The 19,563-nt window shown below is 51.4% G+C and overlaps 1 protein-coding gene across 1 annotated transcript; it reads right to left on the bottom strand.

Moving 5' to 3' along the window:
* Nucleotides 1-50: 50 nt before the first annotated feature.
* SCART1 (scavenger receptor family member expressed on T cells 1) lies at nucleotides 51-7,922 on the bottom strand. The gene is given in 8 exon segments (XM_054523505.1): nucleotides 51-70; nucleotides 1,749-2,025; nucleotides 2,027-2,454; nucleotides 2,615-2,920; nucleotides 3,285-3,593; nucleotides 4,344-4,640; nucleotides 5,345-5,662; nucleotides 7,859-7,922. Coding segments are annotated over 8 exon segments (2,019 nt in total).
* Nucleotides 7,923-19,563: the final 11,641 nt, after the last annotated feature.

The following is a 19,563-nucleotide window of genomic DNA, read 5'->3' as shown; positions in this document are numbered from 1 at the left end:
CACTCACAGGCTTCTCTGGAGAATCCATCCCCCAAAATGACAAAATTCCATCACCCAAGAATGACCACACCTGGACAAGATCAGAACAGAAAGACTCTCGGGTATGTGTGAATAACAATAATAATAATAATAAAAAAGCTCATCCACCACCTCAAAAATAGTCTGCAAAATGGTCAGGTGTGGTGGCTCACACCTGTAATCCCAACATTTTGGGAGACTGAGGCAGGTGGATTGCTTGAGCCCAGAAGTTTGAGACCAGCCTGGGCAACATGGTGAATGAAACTCCATCTCTACAAAAATAAACATTAGCCAAACATGGTGGCACACGCCTGTAGTCCCAGCTACTCGGGAGGCTGAGGCAGGAGGATCATTTGAGCCCAGGAAGCAGAGGTTGCACTGAGTCAAGATTGCTCCATTGCACTCTAGCCTGAGCAAGATCTTGTCAAAAAAAAAAAAAAATCTGCAAAAAGTTCTCCAGTACACCAAAATATGGATCAAAATTAAGAATCTGAAGCCAGTGGCAGTGCCTCACTTCTGTAGTCCCAGCAGCTTGGGAGGCTGAGGCTGAAGGATCCCTGGACTACAGGAGGTCAAGACTGCAGCGACCGGTGATTGGGCCACTGCACTCCAGCCTGGGCAACACAGTGAGACCGTCTCTAAATAAATAAATAAATATATATATTTAAATAAATATATAAATATATATATTTAAATAAATATATATAAATATATATATTTAAATAAATATATAAATATATATATTTAAATATATAAATATATATATTTAAATATATATATAAATATATATTTAAATAAATATATATAAATTAAATATCTATAAATATATATTTAAATAAATATATATAAATTAAATATCTATAAATATATATTTATATAAATATATATTTATATATAAATTAAATATCTATAAATATATATTTAAATAAATATATATTTGTATATAAATTAAAATATAAATATATATTTAAATATATATTTATATATAAATTAAATATATAAATATATATTTAAATATATATTTATATATAAATTAAATATATAAATATATATTTAAATAAATATATATTTATATATAAATTAAATATATAAATATATATTTATTTAAATATATATTTATATATAAATTCAATATATAAATATATATTTAAATAAATATATATTTATATATAAATTAAATATATAAATATATATTTAAATAAATATATATTTATATATAAATTAAATATATAAATATATATTTAAATAAATATATATTTATATATAAATTAAATATATAAATATATATTTAAATAAATATATATTTATATATAAATTAAATATATAAATATATATTTAAATAAATATATATTTATATATAAATTAAATATATAAATATATATTTAAATAAATATATATTTATATATAAATTAAATATATATATATATATGAATTCCGGATGGAAACTTCAAGCGCACTTGAGCTGGTGACGGCGGAAAATGAGCCCAGGTGGGGCTGCCCCAGGGCCAACCTGCGACAGGAAGCTGACCAGCTCCCCAGGTGCACGGAACCAAAGTGCTTTGTCCGGTAACACTTAGGATACCAAGAGAAACCTCACGCAATACATTGTGGAAGTTCTGCATTCAAGAAAGAGAACAGCTCCTGATATTTTGATGCAGTTCTGGAAAGCAAGTACGCATGATTGTATGTAATAAAACAGCATGACCATTTGATTCCCAACAGCCGCTCACCTGAGCAGAAGACGCCGGCGTCCTCCTTGTGCCTGCAGTCGTGCTGGCCCCAGCCCGCCGATGGGCACCGCCACAGCGCAGACTCGTGGCCCTGGCAGCCCAGCTCGTCCAGCCAGATGCGCCCTGCCCCGGCTCCGAAGTGGGCGGCCCCCAAGGCGCTCAGGGCGCAGCCACAGCCCAGCTGCCTGCAGACCACGTGCGCGTCCCGCAGGTCCCAGGCGTCGTCACACACGGTGCCCCACGCGCCCCCGTGCAGCACCTCCACGCGCCCCGCACAGCGCCCCGGCCCCGCGGCCAGCCGCACCCTGAGGCTCCCTGTGGAGAGACAGAGTCAGGGCGCCCGGGACCCCGCGGCGACGGGCCACGGGGGACGCGGTTCCGCCCTCACCGGAGCACACCACGCCGGCGTCCCGCGAGGTCCCCGCGGGCTCCTGCAGGGTCGCGGACACGTTGCACTGAGTCAGGCGCGTTTCGGTGCCCAGACAGCGCACGCGGCTCAGCGCCACCTGGACCGACCCGCGGCTGGGAGCAGGTGCGTCATAGGCTTGCTGGGCCCGTCCGCACCCGAGCTGCCGGCACACCACGCCCGCGCCGCGCAGGTCCCAGGCATCGTCCAGGACGCGGCCCCACACGCCGTCCAGGGAGACCTCCACGCGGCCGTCACAGCGGCTCTGTCCTTCCCTCAGTCGCAGGGCGTGGGGCAGACCTGGGGATGGGGACGCACAGGGGCCCAGGATGTCAGCGGGAGGGACCCAGGACCGCCTCCCAGCAGGGCCCGTCCCTCTCCACCCGCTCTGTCCTTCCTTGCACCCCTTCGTTCATGTCTCTCACTCACCCTCCTGGTCCACCGTCCTGGCTGCACCCACCTGAGCAGACCGCGGAGGCTGAGTTTCCCGGGGCACAGGCCGGGGCCCCCAGGGTGCTTACTGGGCAATTCCACAAGTGGGGCTCTGTCCCCTCACAGTGAAACGCGTCAGGCCAGACGGCAGCGTCCCCGTCCCCAAAATGGCCTCCTCGAGGTGCGGCCACCGCGTTGCCACAGTTGAGCTGATGGCAGAGGACGGTGGCGTCTGCTATGTCCCAGTGGGTGGCACAGAGAGGCACCCAGGACCCCTGCACCTGGAGCTCCACGCGGCCCTCACAGCTGCTGCTGCCATTGACCAGCCTGAACTCTGGGGGAGAGGAGGAGTCAGCCTGGCTTGCAGACGGCAGACCCAGAACATGGCTGTCTGTGGTCATTTCCTTCCTTCACACCCAGTGGGATGGGCACAGAGCCCAGCCTTGGTCTCACCAGCTCCCCCACCCTCCTCTGTATCGGCATCCAGCTCACACAGCTTTCTAGAAGAATTTCATCTTAGCTGCAGCCTTGGGGCACATCACTCTACACCCAGTCTCTTCCCTAGGCTTCTTTCAACCAACTGAAGCAAACATCAAAAGCACCCACACCTACTGGCCAAAGGCACCTTTAGGGCAGGAAGGGATTTGGCAGAGAACAAGGCAGGGCTGAGCCTTCAGAGCCCACACACTGGACCTCACCTGAGCACCTGAGCCCTGCGTCGTGGCCGGGCCCACACTGGCTCCCGCGCCCCCGCGGACAGTGGAACAGCAGCGACTCGTTGCCCGCACAGCGGAAGGCCTCCGTCCACACAGGCCCCGAGCCCCGGCCGAAGCAGGCGCCCTTGGGTGTGGACACCACCGCCCCGCACTGCAGCTCCCGGCACACCACGTGGGCCGTGGCCAGGTCCAGGTCCGCATCGCAGACGGTGCCCCAGGTCAGGCCCCGCCTCACCTCCAGGCGCCCGGCGCAGGGGTGCTCGCCGCCCACCAGCCGGGCCTCGGTGTGTCCTGGGGGCAGACATCCTCTCAGGCAGGAGACAGGTGTTCTCAGGTCAACAGCCTGGCCCTGAGCCTCAGACTGCAGAAGGCTTCAGCCAGGAACCATCATCTGCATCTAGGCAGAGGGTCTGCCAAGCACAGGCAGGAACTTGCAGCCAGAGGCCCTTCCACCCTGCATCCGGAGCAGAGCAGACGCCCTTGGCCGCATCACCAAGGTCAGGGTCAGAGTCACCTGCTGCAGGTGCCCACGTATTTCACAGCCTCTGCCTGTCTGGGGCCACGACAGCAACACCCTCTGCAATCCCAGAGGCGAAGTCAGGGCACCCCTTGGTCCGCTGAGCACCACCCTCTCTGGGGTACTGCAGCACACAGACTATCCACCTCATTTCAGCTGCTGCTCATATGCACAAGGCCAGGAGCTGTGAGGCCAGTGCAGCTCACACACACTTGAGGCAGGGCAGGGAAGAAGTGACCTCTACCCAACCCCGATCCATGTTAGACATGCAGAGATCACAGCTGAGGCAGCTCAGACTTGCAGCGGCAGCCAGGACCCCTAGATGGCCTGTGGGTTCTGAGCCAGGACACCTCTGTGGGGCCACCAGAAACTCAGCTCCGCTCTGCTGAGAACCAGCATGAGAGCTGAGGCCCTTTCCCTCAGCGTCATCCGTGGGAACGCCCACCCCCCTTCTCCCTGCTCTCCCCAGGTCCAGGCCCAGCATCACCCCAAGGGTCACTGGGAACATCAGGTGGCAGCCTCACCTGAGCAGACCACCTCTGCGTCCAGCCGCAGGTCGCAGCCGCTGCGGAAGTTGTTGTTCAGTCTGCAGCTGCGGATGGTGGGCTCGGTACCCCTGCAGGCCAGGTACTTCCTGACGACGCCCACGTCCCGGCGGGGGGCCTGGAGCACAGGGCCGCACCCCAGCTCCCGGCAGAACACCATGGCCTCCTCCACATGCAGGCCACAGAGGCGGTCCACCCCATTCACGTTTCTGATCTCGGGGAGTCCCGCGCAGGGACTGCGGCCCTTCACCAGCCGGAGCTCCCGGAAAGTGCCGTCTGTGGAGCACAGGCCGGTCCTCCGTAAGGTATGCACCCAGCTGGCCGCATGGTCACTCGGCAGCTCCTTTTTCAGGGAGGACAGTGCTGGGCTGAGCCAGGGCCAGCTTCAGGGGCAGGTGACCGGGCAGTCACACAGGGCCCTAGGCTCAGAGAGGCGCCTGTGCCCAGCTTCATGCTCTGCTGCTGGTCTCCTGAAACAAGGGTCCCCGCAGGGTCCGTCCACACTGGGCCCCAAAATGGTAGGAGGTCCTGGCCAGGTGGTTCAGCTTCAGAGGCAGGACGCTATGAGGGGGTTCTCACAGCCACATGAAGTGTGAGGGACAGCTGAGGACCCTCGAGCCAGACCTCAAAGGGAAAGCGTGTACCTTTCTGTCATTTGTCTAAGAAACCATGATCAGCTACCTGTGTGGGCCTCAGGCGTCCACAGACCCCGCCCCCGCTCGGCTGCTGCCTCCCCACGCCTGGGCCACACTCTGCTTCTTTCCTCCAGTCTCTGACTCTCCCTGTAGTCGGTTTTTCAACAGCTGAATCTTACAGTCAGGATGATTCCGGTGCCCAGAGAGGAGCCCCTCCCAGAGAGAGCTCCAGACCCACAGCCTCCCCGCCCGTCTCCGAGACTCCCCCCGTCCTCCCAGTCCTCCTCTCCGTCCTCCCACTCCTCCTCCTCCCCAGCCCCGCCCGCTTCACTCCTCCCTACTTACTGGAGCACAGCGCGACCACCACCCAGGTGTGGGGCCACGGGCTCTGGCTCCATGAGCCAAGGCTGCACTCCCAGAGGGAGGACTCGTTGCCCCGGCAGGACATGTTGTGGAGCCAGGGCTGGGCCATCTCTCCAGGCAGCGGGACATACTTGGGGGCGCCCACGGCGGGGCCGCAGCCCAGCTGCCTGCACACCAGAGAGGCCTCTGCCAGCGTCCACTCCTGGTTGCACACGTATCCCCACGCCCCGTGGTGTCGGACCAGCACCACTCCGTCGCACATGCTGTGTCTGTACGCCAGCCTCAGAGCACCTGGTCCACCTTCAGACAGACAGGTCCAGTTAGAGGGGCCAGAACCAACCAGAGGTGCAGGAGGAAGATAGCAGCCACAGCAGCTCTGGCGGCAGCAGGGAACGGCCTGCGAGGCCTCAGCAGCAAGTCGGGTTCCTCTCACCCCACCAAGCAGTCCCAGAGAGGTGATGGGCGCGGCTCACACAGAAACCCTCACCCCATGTGTCTCCCCCGGGGCTGCTCCCCTCCCCGGCCCTCTGGAGCCCCAACATCGTGGAGGACCCCACCCCTCAGGCAAGGAAGTCCCCTGTCCTCCTGGGTCTGCAGCTGGGTGGGTTCTCCCACCCACTCTCTGCCTCCCAAGCATCATTCCCCCACTTCCACTGGAGGCCCTGTGGTCTCCAGCCCACCACTGTCACACCTGCCCCACCCGCGTGACTGTCCACACCCCTTGGAGTGCCCCGCTCACCCCTCACTCCTGTCCTCTGCAACCCTGAGCACCCAGGAAAACAACCCCTCCCTGCCCTCCCGCTATGCCAAACCCAGCCCCACTACCCCACCCATACCAGCTTCCGGCCAGGATCTCACCCTCCATGGTCTCCGAGCATCTCAGCTACCCCAGCACCTTCTCTCCCACCCCCCACGGAGTGGTGCCCCACGGAGGCACCCCTAACCACCCTCGCCAGGCCTCTGCATCCCCACATCAACACAGCCACCCCGAGGAAAATGAAGCAACCAGTAGGAGGAAGTCCATGTGGGTGGTGCTCTGTGGTCCCAGAGCAGCCTCCAGGGCCCCTGGAGGACTCTCTACACCCAGGAGACAGCCTCCCAGATGGCAGTCAGGAGCAGAGGGGGGACCCTGCCTGGTCCAAGATGAAGACCTTTCCCTCCCACCTCCTGGGGAGCCTTGAATCTCCTCCCTCTCAGTCTTCATCCATTCCTCCACACCCCCCAGCCTCCTCAGCACCCTCCCCACCTGGTTCTCCTCAGGACATGGATGTGTGCTGGTGTCTGCAACTTTTTCTTTTTTAGACAAAAGTCTCGCTCTGTCACTCAGGCTGGAGTGCAATGGCACGATCTCAGCTCACTGCAACGTCCACCTCCAGGGTTGAACTGATTCTCGTGCCTCAGCCTCCCGTGTAGCGGGGATTATAGGCGCCCACCACCACGACTGGCTAATTTTTGTATTTTTAGTAGAGATGGGGTTTCACCATGTTGGCCAGGCTGATCTCGAACTCCTGACCTCAGGTGATCCGCCCGCCTCAGCCTCCCAAAGTGCTGGGATTATAGGCATGAGCCACCACGCCCGCTATGAATGGCTTTTTATTTTATATTTTCTAAGGCTATTTCTTGTTGTAGTAGAGAATTCCAGCCCTTGTGCTTGCGATCTTTAACACAAAAGCAAATATCTTCAACCCCAGGATTCCATCCATCTGTGGCCACATTGCTGCCTTTCCTTCAAATCCAAACCTCCTCTGCCCTTTCTGCAGCTGCCCACAGACTCGCACCCCACCGCTGGGGTTGCGGCTCCATCCAGCACCAGGTCACCGCCCTGCTGGGCACCTGGACCAGCCCTGACAGTGAAGTGTTCCTCGGCCTGAAGGGGACCCTCCCCTGCCTCCAGCCCAGCCCCACACTCATCACGGCTCCATGCCCAAGGACGCAGGTCCCCGGGGCTCCCTTTCACCTCCAGCCTCTCCTGCTGTTCCTTCTGGCTGGACCCCCCTCTCACACCTCCCTGCCCCTGACCCAGCAGCCCTTCCACATGGCTTCACACCCGTGTCCCCACCTGGGTGCAGCATCTCCGTGGGACCCCATGTTCAACCTCACTGCCAGATGCAGCCAACCTCCCACCTCCTTCCCAGGACCTCAGCCCTGCTCCAGGGCACATGGATGGAGCAGCCCCCACAGGACCCCTCAGGACGCTGTTGATCGGGGTCATTGGGATCAGACACTGGGCCGTGTCCCTTATTTTGTCCAGGGCCTGACCCAGCCCTGAGCCCTGGGTTCCGAGTAGTGGGGCTAGGGGCTGGGGGCCCTGAGGCCACAGGGATCCAGCCATGTGGAGCCACCTCCCTCCTGCCCCAGCATGTCCCAGCCACTCTGGGCTGAGTGAGACCCAGGCAGACGGCAGGTCACTGCAGGGACCCTCATGCCCTGGGGCCTGGGCATGGACAGAGCTGCTGCCTCCAGAAAGTTCCATGGATGAAGGAAGCAGAAACTTACCAATGGGGACTGCCCAGAGATTGAGAAGGGGCCCGAGTCCCAGGGTCCAGAGAGCTGCTTTCATGGTCCTACAGCCCTCTGGGCTTCAGCAAGCTCTCGCTGCTTAGCTGGGGCAATGGCGGAGGTCACAGCCCAGAGTCACATATACAGAGGTGGGAGCTGCCAAGGACCTCCTGGGGCCAATGGGGACAGCCACAGCCTTTCCAGAGCAAATCAGCAGCTCTGCCTCTCAGCCGTGAGCAGAGCAGCCAATGCCTTGCTGGCCTGAGCATCACCAGACATGGGGAGGGCGCAGGCTGTGGGTTTCCTCCCACACTGATAGCTGCTGATGCGACTAGACCCAACCGTCAGGCAGGTGGTCCAACCTGCCCACAGCACAGCATCAGCGAAGCCCTGCATCTCTGCCCTCCACCCGGGCCCGTCGGCTTCAGCCGTGCTACCACCACAGAAGGCAGTGATGCCAGACAGCCAGGGAGGCGTCCTCTGTGCCGGCAAATGGCACTAGCAGAGTTAGGGGTAGGGGTAGGGTTAGGGTTTGAGTGGGAGTCCCAGCAGCACCAGAAGAATGACACAGAAGAGCTTTGCAAGAACTCTGAGAACTGAACTGTCATTGGAACCAAAACCCTTGAGAGAAAATACAGGTAAGAATCACTCATCATATGAAGACCCAGGGACATGACCATTTCATTAAGAGACAATAAACTGAGGCCAGCACCAGGAAGACTCGGGTGTCAGAATTATCTGACAAGGATTTTAAAACAGGCATCATAAAAATGTTTCCACGGCAAATTGCAAATGCTCTTGAAATAAGTGGAAAAATTGAAATCTCAGCAAAGAAACAGAAGTTATAAAAATGGAACAGGCTAGGCACAGTGGCTCATGCCTGTAATCCTAGCACTTTGGGAGGCTGAGGCGGGCAGATCACCTGAGGTCAGGAGTTCGAGACCACTCTGGCCAACGTGGTGAAACCCTGTCTCTACTAAAAATACAAAAATTAGCTGGGCATGGTGACATGCACCTGTAGTCCCAGCTACTCGGGAGGCTGAGACAGGAGAATTGCTTGAACCAAGGAGGCAGCGGTTGCAGTGAGCTGAGATCGCACCACTGCACTCCAGCCTGAGTGACAGAGCAAGACTTTGTCTTAAAAAAAAAATAAATGAAACAGTGGTAAGGATGTGGAGAAATGGGAACTCTCAGATTTTGCTGGTAGATTCAAAAATGGTGCAACTGCTTTGAGAAAGTTTGGCAGTTTGTCAAAATGTTAAGTAGAGATACTCCTGGAAGATACCACTTGAGCCCAGGAGGGGCAATTCCACTCTTGGGTACATATCTAAGAGAAATGTGAACTTATGTCCACACAAAAATCTCTACATGAATGTTCATGTAGCATTATTCATAATAAAGATGAAAACAGCTCACGTGTGCATCAACTGATAAATGGATAAACAAAATGCAGTATGTCCACATTGCGGAATGTCACTCAGCCGTAGAAAGGGAACGAGGCACCCACACAGGCTGGATGTGCATCAACCTTGAAAACATGCTCAGTGAGAGAAGCCAGATGTAAAAGACCACATACTGGGTACGATTCCATTCATATGAGATTTCCAGAATAGGCAAATCAATAGACAAGGAAATTAGATTCATGGTTTCCAGGGGCTAGAGGAGGAGGAAAGAGAAAATGACTGAAAATAATATAGTGTTTTTCTTTTTTTATTTTTATTTATTTATGTATTTATATATTCATTTATTTATTGGGAGACAGAGTCTCACTTTCTCGTCCAGGCTGGAGTGCAGTGGCATGATCATAGCTCACTGCAGCCTCAACTTCCTGGCCTCAAGTGATCTTCCTACCTCAGCCTCCTGAGTAGCTGGGACTATAGGTGCATGCCACCATGTCTGGCTAATTTTTTAAATTTTTTGTAGAGATGGAAAGTCTTGCCATGTACCCAGGCTGGTCTCAAACTCCTGGCCTCATCTGATCCTTCCACCTTGGCCTCCCAAAGTGCTGAGATTACGGGTGTGAGCCACCGCAGCCAGCTACAGGATTTCTTTTTCGGGTGATGAAAATGTTCTGAAATTAGTGGTGCTAGTTGCATAATCCTGAATATACTAAAATCCTCTGTACCACACACTTTAAAAGAGTGCATTTATGATATATGAACCTCAATTAAATTGTTTTTAAAATAAATGATTATAGAACTGAAAATATAATAACTGAAATGTTAAAAACTCAATGAACGGACTAGTAGAATGGAAAAGACAGAGGATGGCACCAGTGAACTTGATGATACATCAATAGAATTTACTCAGTGCAAATAACAGAGAGAAAATAAAAAAATTTATAGAGCCTCGGGGATCTGTGGGACAATAATAACAAGACTTAATCTTTGTATCTGGGAAATTCAGGAAAGATAAGAGAGAGTGTGGGGCTGAAAATGTATTTAAAGTAACAACTACTAAAAATTCTCCAAATACGGTGAAAGGCACAAAACTACAGATTCAAGAAGCTGAGAAATCCAAAATAAGATGAATTCAAAGACATTCACACCAAGACACATCATAATTAAACTTTTGGAAACTAAAGGAAAAGAAATCCTAAAAACAGCCAGACAAAAAGGATGCACTGACTATAAAAAATGGTAATGTGAATTACAGCTAATTTCTCGTCTGAAATGGAAGCAAGTAGAAAGTGCCTTATTTTTAATTGACATGTAAGAATTGTACATATTTATGGGATACAGAGTGATACTTTGATACATGTATGCAATGCATAATGATCAAATCAGGGTAATTACCAAACCCATCAAACATTTATCATTCATCTGTTGGGAACACTCAAAACCCTCTCTTCTAGCTATTTGAAAATACACAACAAGTTATTTTGAATTATAGTCACCCTACAGAGCTATAGAACACTGGAACTTATTCTTCTGTCACTTTGTATTTATTAAACAACTTCTCCCTATCTGCTTCTCCCCTAACCCTTCCCAGTCTCTAGTAACTCTAATTCTACTCTACTAATATGAGGTCAATTTCTTAGTCCCTACATGTGAGTGACAACTAGCAGTATTGCAGTATTGATATTTTTGTACCTGATTTATTGCACTTAATAGAATGTCCTACATGCACACACTGCCATAAATGGTAAGATTTCTTTTTTTTTTTTTTTGAGATGGAGTTTCATTTCGCTCTTTTTGCCCAGGCTGGAGTGCAATGGCACAGTCTCGGCTCACTGCAACTTCCGCCTCCCAGGTTCAAGCGATTCTTCTGCCTCAGCCTCCCGAGTAGCTGAGATTACAGGCATATGGCACCACGCCCAGCTAATTTTTGTATTTTTAGTAGAGACAGGGTTTCGCCATGTTGGCCAGGCTGGTCTTGAAATCCTGACCTCAGGTGATCCACCTGCCTTGGCCTCCCAAAGTGCTGAGATAACAGGTTTCTTTAATTTACTTATTTTTTTTCTTGAGACCCTTCCAGGGTCTCATTCTGTGGCCCAGGTTGAAGTGCAGTGGCATGACCTTGGCTTACTGCAATCTCTGCCTCCTGGACTCAAGCAATCCCCCCACCTCAGCCTCCCTAGTAGCTGGGACCACAGGTGCATGCCACCACACCCAGCTAATTTGTTTGTTTTTTTTTGTAGAGATGGGGTTTCACCATGTTGCCCAGGCTGGTCTCAAACTCCAGGACTCAAGCGATCCACCAGTCTTGGCCTCCCAAAGTGCTGGGATTACAGGTGTTAGCCACTATGCCCAGCCTATTTCATTCTTTTTTATGGCTTAATAGTATTCCATTGTGTATATATATTACATTTCCTTTGTATAGTTATCTATTCATGAACACTTAGGTTGATTCCATGTCTTGTCTATTTGTGAATAGTGCTGCAGTGAACATGGGGGTGCAGATATCTCTTCAATTCACTGATTTCCCTTCCTTTGGATAAATACCCAGTAGTGGGATTGCTGGATTATATGGTCGTTCTATGTTTATTTTTTTTGAGGAAACCCCATACTGTTTTCCATAATGGCTGTACTAATTTACATGCCCACCAACAGTGTGTAAGTTTTACCATTTCTCTGCATTCTCACCAGCATTTGTTACTGTTTGTCTTTTAGATAAAAGCCCTTCAAACTTGGGTGAGATGATATTTTATTGTGGTTTCAATATGCATTTCTCTGGTAATTAGTGATGTTGAGCTTTTTTCCATATATTTTGACTCTTTATATGTTTTCTATTGAGAAATGCCTATTCAGAAACTTTCACCCTTTTTTTTTTCTTTTTTTTTTTTGCTATTCAATTGTTTGAATTCCTTATATATTCTGATTATTCACTCCTGCTCAGATGGATAATTTGTGAATATTTTCTCCCATTCTGTTGGTTGTCACCTTGTCATTTGTTTCCTGTGCTGTGCAGAGCGATTTTAGATTGATATATGCCCATTTGTCCATTTTTGTTTTCATTACCAGTGCTTCTGAAGTTTTGTTCATAAAATCTTTGCCCAAACCAATGTCCTGACTCATTTCCCCTATATTTTCTTCTGGTACTATTATAGTTTGGATCTTACATTTAAGTCTTTAATCCATTTTGAGTTGATTTTTATACCGTGAAAGATAGAGGCCTACTTTTATTTTCTGCATATGAATATCTAGTTTTCCCAGCACCATTTATTGAAGAGGGTGTACTTTCCCCAAGTGTGTTCTTGGCAGTTTTGTCAAAAGTCAGGGCTAATGTGGATTTGTTTATGGGTTCTGCATTTTGTTCAACTGCCCTGTGTGTCTGTTTTCATACCAGTACCATGCTGTTTTGGTTACTATAGCTTTGTAGTATGTTTTGAACCCAGGTAGTGTGATTCCTCCAACTTTGCTCTTTTTGGTCAGGATTGCTTTAGCTATTCAGGATCTTTGTGGTTTCATAGGAATTTTAGGAATCTTTTTTCTATTTCAGTGAAGAATGTAATTTATATTTTGATAGGAATTGCATTGAATCTGCAGATTGTGTGGATAAAATGGTTATTTGGACAATATTAATTCTTCCAATTCATGAACATAGGATGTCTTTTCTTTCTTTTGTGTCATGTTCAATTTCTTACATCAGTGTTTTGTAGTTTTTATTGTAGAGATCTTTTACCTCCTTGGTTAAATGTATTCCTGGGGGTGGGGGTTTGTAGCTATTTTGAATGGGAATGCTTTCTTAATTTCTTTTTTAGGTAGTTTGTTATTGTTGCATAGAAATGCTATGGATTTGTGTTGGTTGATTTTATATTCTGCAACTTTACTGAACATATTTATCAGTACTAAAAGTTTTGGGTGCAGTCTTAAGGTTTTTCTATATATAAAATTATGTCATCTGCAAACAGGGACAACTCGACTTCCTCATTTCCAATTTGGATGCCCTTTATTTCTTTTGTCTAACTGTTCTGGCTAGAACCTTCAGTACTATGTTGAATAAGCGTGTTAAAAGTAGACATCCTTGTCTTGTTCCAGTTCTTAAAGAAAAAGCTTTCTACTTTTCCTCCAATCAGTATGATTTTGGCTGTGGATTTGTCATATATGGCCTTTTTTTGTATTGAGGTACAGTCCTTCTATACCTAATTTGTTAAGAATTTTTATCATGAAGGGATGTTGATTTGATTAAATGCTTTTTCTGCATCTCCTAAGATGATCATATGGTTTTTGTCCATTCTGCTGTTGTGATGTACCACATTTATTGATTTTCATATATTGAACCATCCTTGCATTCCTGAAATAAATCCCACTTGATCATGGTGTATAATCTTTTTGATATGCTGTTGGATTTGGTTTGTTAGTATTTTGTTGAGAATTTTTACATCTATTTTCACCAGGGATATTGGCCTATAGTTTTCTCTTTTAGTTGTGTCCTTGTCTGGTTTTGGTGTCAGGGTAATTCTGGCCTCATAGAATGAGTTTGGACAAATTCCACCCCCACACCCCCCACCTTCAAGTTTCTGGAATAGTTTGAGAAGAGTTAGTATTTTTCCTTTTTAAAGATTGGTAGAATTCAGCTGTGAAGCCATGCAGTCCTGGTCTTTTCTTTGTTGGGGGACTTTTTATTACTGATTCAATCTCATTACTCATTAATGGTCTGTTCATGTTTTGTATTTCTTCTTGGTTCAGTCTTGGTAAGTTATATGCGTCCAGGAGTTTGTATAGTTTCCAAAGTTATTCTTGGTGTTGATTTCTAGTTTCACTGTGGTCTGAGAAGATACTTGATATGATTTTTATTTTGTTGTCATTTTGTATATCCTTTTTTCCTTTCTTCCTCTCTTATTGTCTATCTTTGCAGTTTGGTGGGTTTTTGTAATGATAAGATTTTATTTCTTTCTCGTTCTCATCTGATTTCCTAGTGATTTTTATTCCTTTGTGAGTTGTTATCATGGTGGTTAACATCCTATCACTTCTAGATGTAGGACTCCCTTAAGCATTTCTTGTAGGGCTGATCTAGTGATGATTAATTCCCTCAATGTTTGCCTGTCTTGAATCCAGACACAGGACCCACAGAATCAGCAATGCACGCAAAGCACATCACTGATGCCAAAGCTGGTTTTCTCCAGGCCTGCAAAGTTGCATTTAGGAAAAAAGCTAACACTAGAAAATCAATCACTGTAATTTGCCACACTGAAAGGCTAAGGGAGAACAATCATATTGTCATTTTCAAAGATGTAAAATTTTTAATATAGAATTCAGTATCCATTTCTGATAATAAAGTGTTTGCAAACTAGAACTAGGAGGGAACTTCCTTAATCTGAAAACAAGAACATAGAAACGCAGCTCACAGAAGCGTCCCCGTTCCTGCTCTCACCACCTGCCGCCCACTTTGCCCTGGCGGCCAAACCCAGTGCAGAAAGATAAAAAAGAAAAGGCACGATGCTTGGAGAATGGCAGTCAAGACCAGCATGACTCACAGACACGCTGCTGGGAATGCCAAGACCCACAGGAACCACAGATCAGTTAGCGACATGGGAAAGTTTAGTGAGTTTACTGAAAACAGACAAAAGTCACTTGTTTTTCTACATATAAGCAATGAACAGAAAATGACTTTTTAAAAATACCTACCACTTACAAAAGCAACAAAAATACCAACTTTCTAGGAATTAATCTGGTGAAAGACGTGCAAGACGTTAATGCAGAAAGCAGAAAGCTGAGAGGCGTTGAAGGAAGACCTGAGTAAATGCGGAAACGCACCACGTTTCCGGGTTGGAAGCTTTCCTGTTGCAAAGATGTGAAATTTCCCCCGAAGTAAACTCTAGGAGGGAGACAGGACTTGAGAACTGACTTAAGATTCACATGGAAATCCAGCCCGCAGCGCGGGGCGGACAAGGCTGTGGGGTTTCACAACCAGGCGGCCGCGGGTCCTCCCTGCCAGCGCGGCGTGGGGCGAGGGGACCCGCGTGGACGGGACCCAGACGCGCACAGACACAGCCAGGAGGCTGCACGGGGCCCCCGGGCCCAGGACGTGCGGCTGCGGGCGCTGTGCGGGGCGGGGTCCCCGGGGCGGGTCGCTGAGGGGTGGCGGCCCCGGGGCCGTGGAGAGACCGTGAGAAACCGGCAGGACCTGGAGTCTGCACCCCCCGAGGCGGGGGGCGCGGCGGGGCGTGGGGCTGGTCCAGGAAGAGCCTCCCGCGTGTGCAGAGGCCGCAGCCCGGGGGACTCCAGGTGGGGGCTCTGCCTGGGGGTGGGCGGCCGTGCCCCGGGAGAGGGGGCCGCGCCAGGGCAGGGCTGGCCGGGACCGGGCAGGGCCAGAGCCGCGAGTCCGCGGTGTTCGTGCCCTCGGGGGTCCTGGCCGCCCCGGCAAAGCCTCCTGGTGGGCACCGCAGGGCGGAGCTGGGCTGCGGCCACGGACACGGGCCCAGAAAAGCTCCGGGGTGCCCCAGGCACAAAACTGGAGGAAATGAGAATGGCGCCTTCAGCGACGGTCCCAACGCACCCCAATGCCCACCTCCAGCCCAGGCCCCTGCTCCACACGCCTGTGTCCATGCCTTTGCCCAACCGCTCCCCCATCTGTGAACCTGCACCCCAAAACCTTACTTCCGACTTCCCCCAGCCCCCAAAACCACGCTGACCTCAGAGCCTTCGGCTTATCTCTGTTTCACACCCACATCCAATCCATCAGCGAATCCATCGGGCTGCACCCCGGCAGGGTCTGCCCGATTTCAGCTACAAGGGCCGCCCGCAACTGGGCCCTGCCCTGCCTATGCTCCACCAGCGTCCAGAGGTCGAGGGGGCTCCTAGAAAGCAAAGTCACATCAGTCCCCACTCTGCTCACCACCCCACAGCCACTCAGTCGGTGACAGCCAAGGACTCACCACAGGCCTGTGTGCCGCCACCCACTGCTGAGCTCAGCCCTCCCTGCCCACTGCTCGTTCCCCCACCACGCAGGGCCCATGCCCACCTTCGCCTCTGCAGCCGCTGTCCCCTTCCCTGGCACTCTCTTTCCTGACACCTCCAGGGTCGACCCTGGCCTTGGGTGTTCTGTCCAAGCAGTGGCCCTGATCCCACTCCTTTTTGTGCCTGCCTCTCCATGCCACGCTCCACCCCCACATGCTGCAGAGTTGCCCACCATTAGCTGTTGTCTGTCTCCCTCCAACACCCCAGGCAAAAACTCATCCATCCACTGCTGGGCCGGGAGCCAGTGCTAAGGACCCTCAGACATGGCTGAATGTGAATAGATGTGACATTTATGAATGTGGCTTTGGGACGCGGGAACACAGAGCCATACATCTGCCCCCAGCAGCCCTGGAGGTCTGTGCCCTGTGTGGACCAGGACCCCAGGCCAGGCTGGATGGACTGATCAGCTGTGTCTGGGGCCAGTGAAGTCCCTTCTCCAAGCACACACAGAAGGTGGGGGCCAAAGACCCCTCTGTGGGTCCTGAGCACCTTCTCCTTACCTCCCACTGCCCTCTGCCACCTTGAGCTGTCCAGCCTGGACCACCCCTCTGTGGAGCATCAGCCAGGCTCAGCCAACCACGTGGGGAGCAGTCAGAGGACCCTGGTGTCCAGGGAGAGGGCTCTGCCCCAGGGCCGTGGTCCTCACGGGTCTAGGTGAGGAGGGCAGAGGGTTCAGGTGCCTTTGCCCCTTTCACAGCCCATGAAAAGGTTTCCTCAATCAACCCTGTGCCCCTCACAGTGGCCTGGCCAGAGATCAGGAGGTGGAGGACAGACAATGAGTCAAACTCCAGTCTCAGACCCGACTGCTCTGAGCAGGCAGGCGGAGCCCACCTGTGGGAGGCCCTGGGAGACCGGCACCCTCTGCTCTGGGATGTAGGGCTGGGGGGCATACAGGGATCCCCAGGGGGGCTCTTCCTGTTCCCCTCTGTTTCTCCAGATGCTGCTGGGGTGTGCAGGTATGTTCATCAGTGCTCCACATCCTGCTCAGGCCAGATCACACCTACCCTGTCCCACAGAGACAGCTGGGGCGGGGCCGGTGTGCAGGTTTCCCTTTGGCCTCCAATTCCGATTCCAGCCAGTCTGGCTGATGGGCCTGGTCACAGGGGAGGCAGGTCCCTTGGGCAGGTGAGAGGGACCTGCACGCGCCACCCCCAGGACAGGTGGGAAGAGCCTCTGCTCCCTCCCCCATCCCCAGGCCTCTGAGAGAAGCCCCATCTGAACAGCTTCTCTCTTCTGTGAGTTCTTTTGAGATGGGTGTCAGTGAGGGTGGAGGACAGTTGACTCTGGCCTCGTCCAGATGGGCATCAGCTCCCAGGCTGCCCAATACATGGCCACACTCCCTGCACCGAGAGGACAGGACCTGTGTGGACTTGCCCAGGCAGGTAAGCTTCTCCCCACTCCCTAACCCTACCCTCTGAAGAACAGGGAGGAGGGCCTGCTCGGCCCTGGCGGTCGCTTCTTGTCTCTTATGTTGTGGGGGGTCCTTTTACTGGGGAGCTCATCTTTGCAACCAGGCTTCTCTGATTTTGCATCTTCCAAGCCCTGATCTTGTTGGCCTGAGTGGTCACAGGAGCCCCTGCTTTGTCCAAGAGCAAACTCCAAACTCCCCACCTCAGCACCTCACAGGTAAGGAAATGGGCCACCAGGTCAGAGCAGAGCGTGTGGGGCCGGGCTGGGACTCAGACCCAGATCCACCACCTAGAAACCACGTCATCCTCTGCACAGGTGACATGTGAGTGCTTGTGTTCATGAGTGTGCCTGGGTGCACCTGTGTATATCTGTGCACCCACCTGTGTATGTGCCTGTGTATGCCTGTGTGTGCCTGTGTGCACCTGCATGTGTACCTGGGCATATCTGTGCTCACCTGCATGTGTACCTGGGCATATCTGAGTGTCTTTGCAACTGCATGTGTACCTGTGTGTGTCTATGTATACCTGTGGATACCTGTGTGCACCTGTGGATACCTGTGTGTGTCTGTGTGCACCTGTGGATACCTGTGGATACCTGTGTGTGCCTGTGTGCTCCCGTGGATACCTGTGTGTGCCAGTGTGCACCTGTAGATACCTGTGTGTGCCTGGGTGCTCCCGTGTGTCTGCATGCGCACCTATGTGTGCTTGTGTGTCCCTGTCTGAGTGAGCACCTGTGTGTGTCTGGGAGTACCTGTGTGAGCACCTGTGTATAACTGTGTACAGCACAGCACATCTGCACATGCCTGCGCCTATAACTACATGGGGCAGCAAGCTGTCTGGGGTGTGCTGGTCAACAAGCTTCCCTGAAGCAGGTGGCCATGTGGAAGGGCAGCATGTCTGTGGTTTCACATTTGTGACTTTCATGGCCTTGTCTGTCCACTTGTTTCTGTGGGAAGCACCGGGCCCCAGAGGCCGGGGTAAGTGGTGCCTGCCTGTCTCCTGGGCAGGGGCAGCATGTCGGCATGGATGTCTGTGTGCCAGGTCTGGATCTGCTGTGTGCGTGTTTTTGTCTGCCTGCTGGGAGCCTGCTGTCTGCGTGGGGGCCTGTGCTGGGGGCACATGTGTCTGAGTGTGGATGGGTGTAGTTCTGATGCAAGTGCCTGGGTGCCCTGTGAGTGAAGCCAAGTGTGGGGTCGGGGCATGTGATTCTGCACTTACGGTAGGTGTGGGGGAGCATATGGGCTGTGTGAGAGCATCTCTGCAGGGCCTGCATGCCAGGCTGTCCGTGGGCACCTCTGTGTAAAGGGCATGAAGCTCTCCTGCTCCATACTTGGCAGCAGCTGGGGTCCCCCACACCCCACAGCCCCACAGCAGCAGAGCACAGCGTGCTCCACATACCTATGTGACAAGGACTCAAGGTCTCCGCTGCAGATCCTGCCTCAAATTCTATCAGATAAGGCAACGCTGGCTGCATCTTTCAGAGAGGGAACCTGGGACCGGAAGAGGCAGATGGGCACCTCAAGCCCCACAGCTGCTGAGTGGCAGCTCTGAGAGGAAGCCGGTGGTCACAAGTCACAGAAGCCGTGGGCAGTGAAGGGCCCAGCTCACCTGGGAGATGGCAGCATCAGAGATGGGGGATGTGCAAAGGTGAGGGCTTTGGCCACACTGGGTCTGACCTCGCTAAGATCTGACCCGAAACCTCCTGGTGCACAGCTTCATGCCACCCCCAACGGACGCCCGAAGCCCCAGAGCGAGCTCATCCATGGGGGACCAGCACAGGGGCCGGCACTGCAGAGACTCCTGACCCCTCCCAATCCATCGGTCCAAGGTCACACACCAAGGGCGGGTCCGGGATTTGAATTCCAGCCCCTGTCCCAGAGCCCACACTCTG

The sequence above is a fragment of the Pongo abelii genome, chromosome 8 (assembly GCF_028885655.2).
Source record: "Pongo abelii isolate AG06213 chromosome 8, NHGRI_mPonAbe1-v2.0_pri, whole genome shotgun sequence".
Lineage (NCBI taxonomy): Eukaryota > Metazoa > Chordata > Mammalia > Primates > Hominidae > Pongo > Pongo abelii.
The sequence above is the reverse complement of the archived record's forward strand: the minus strand, read 5'-3'. Positions and strand labels throughout refer to the sequence as shown.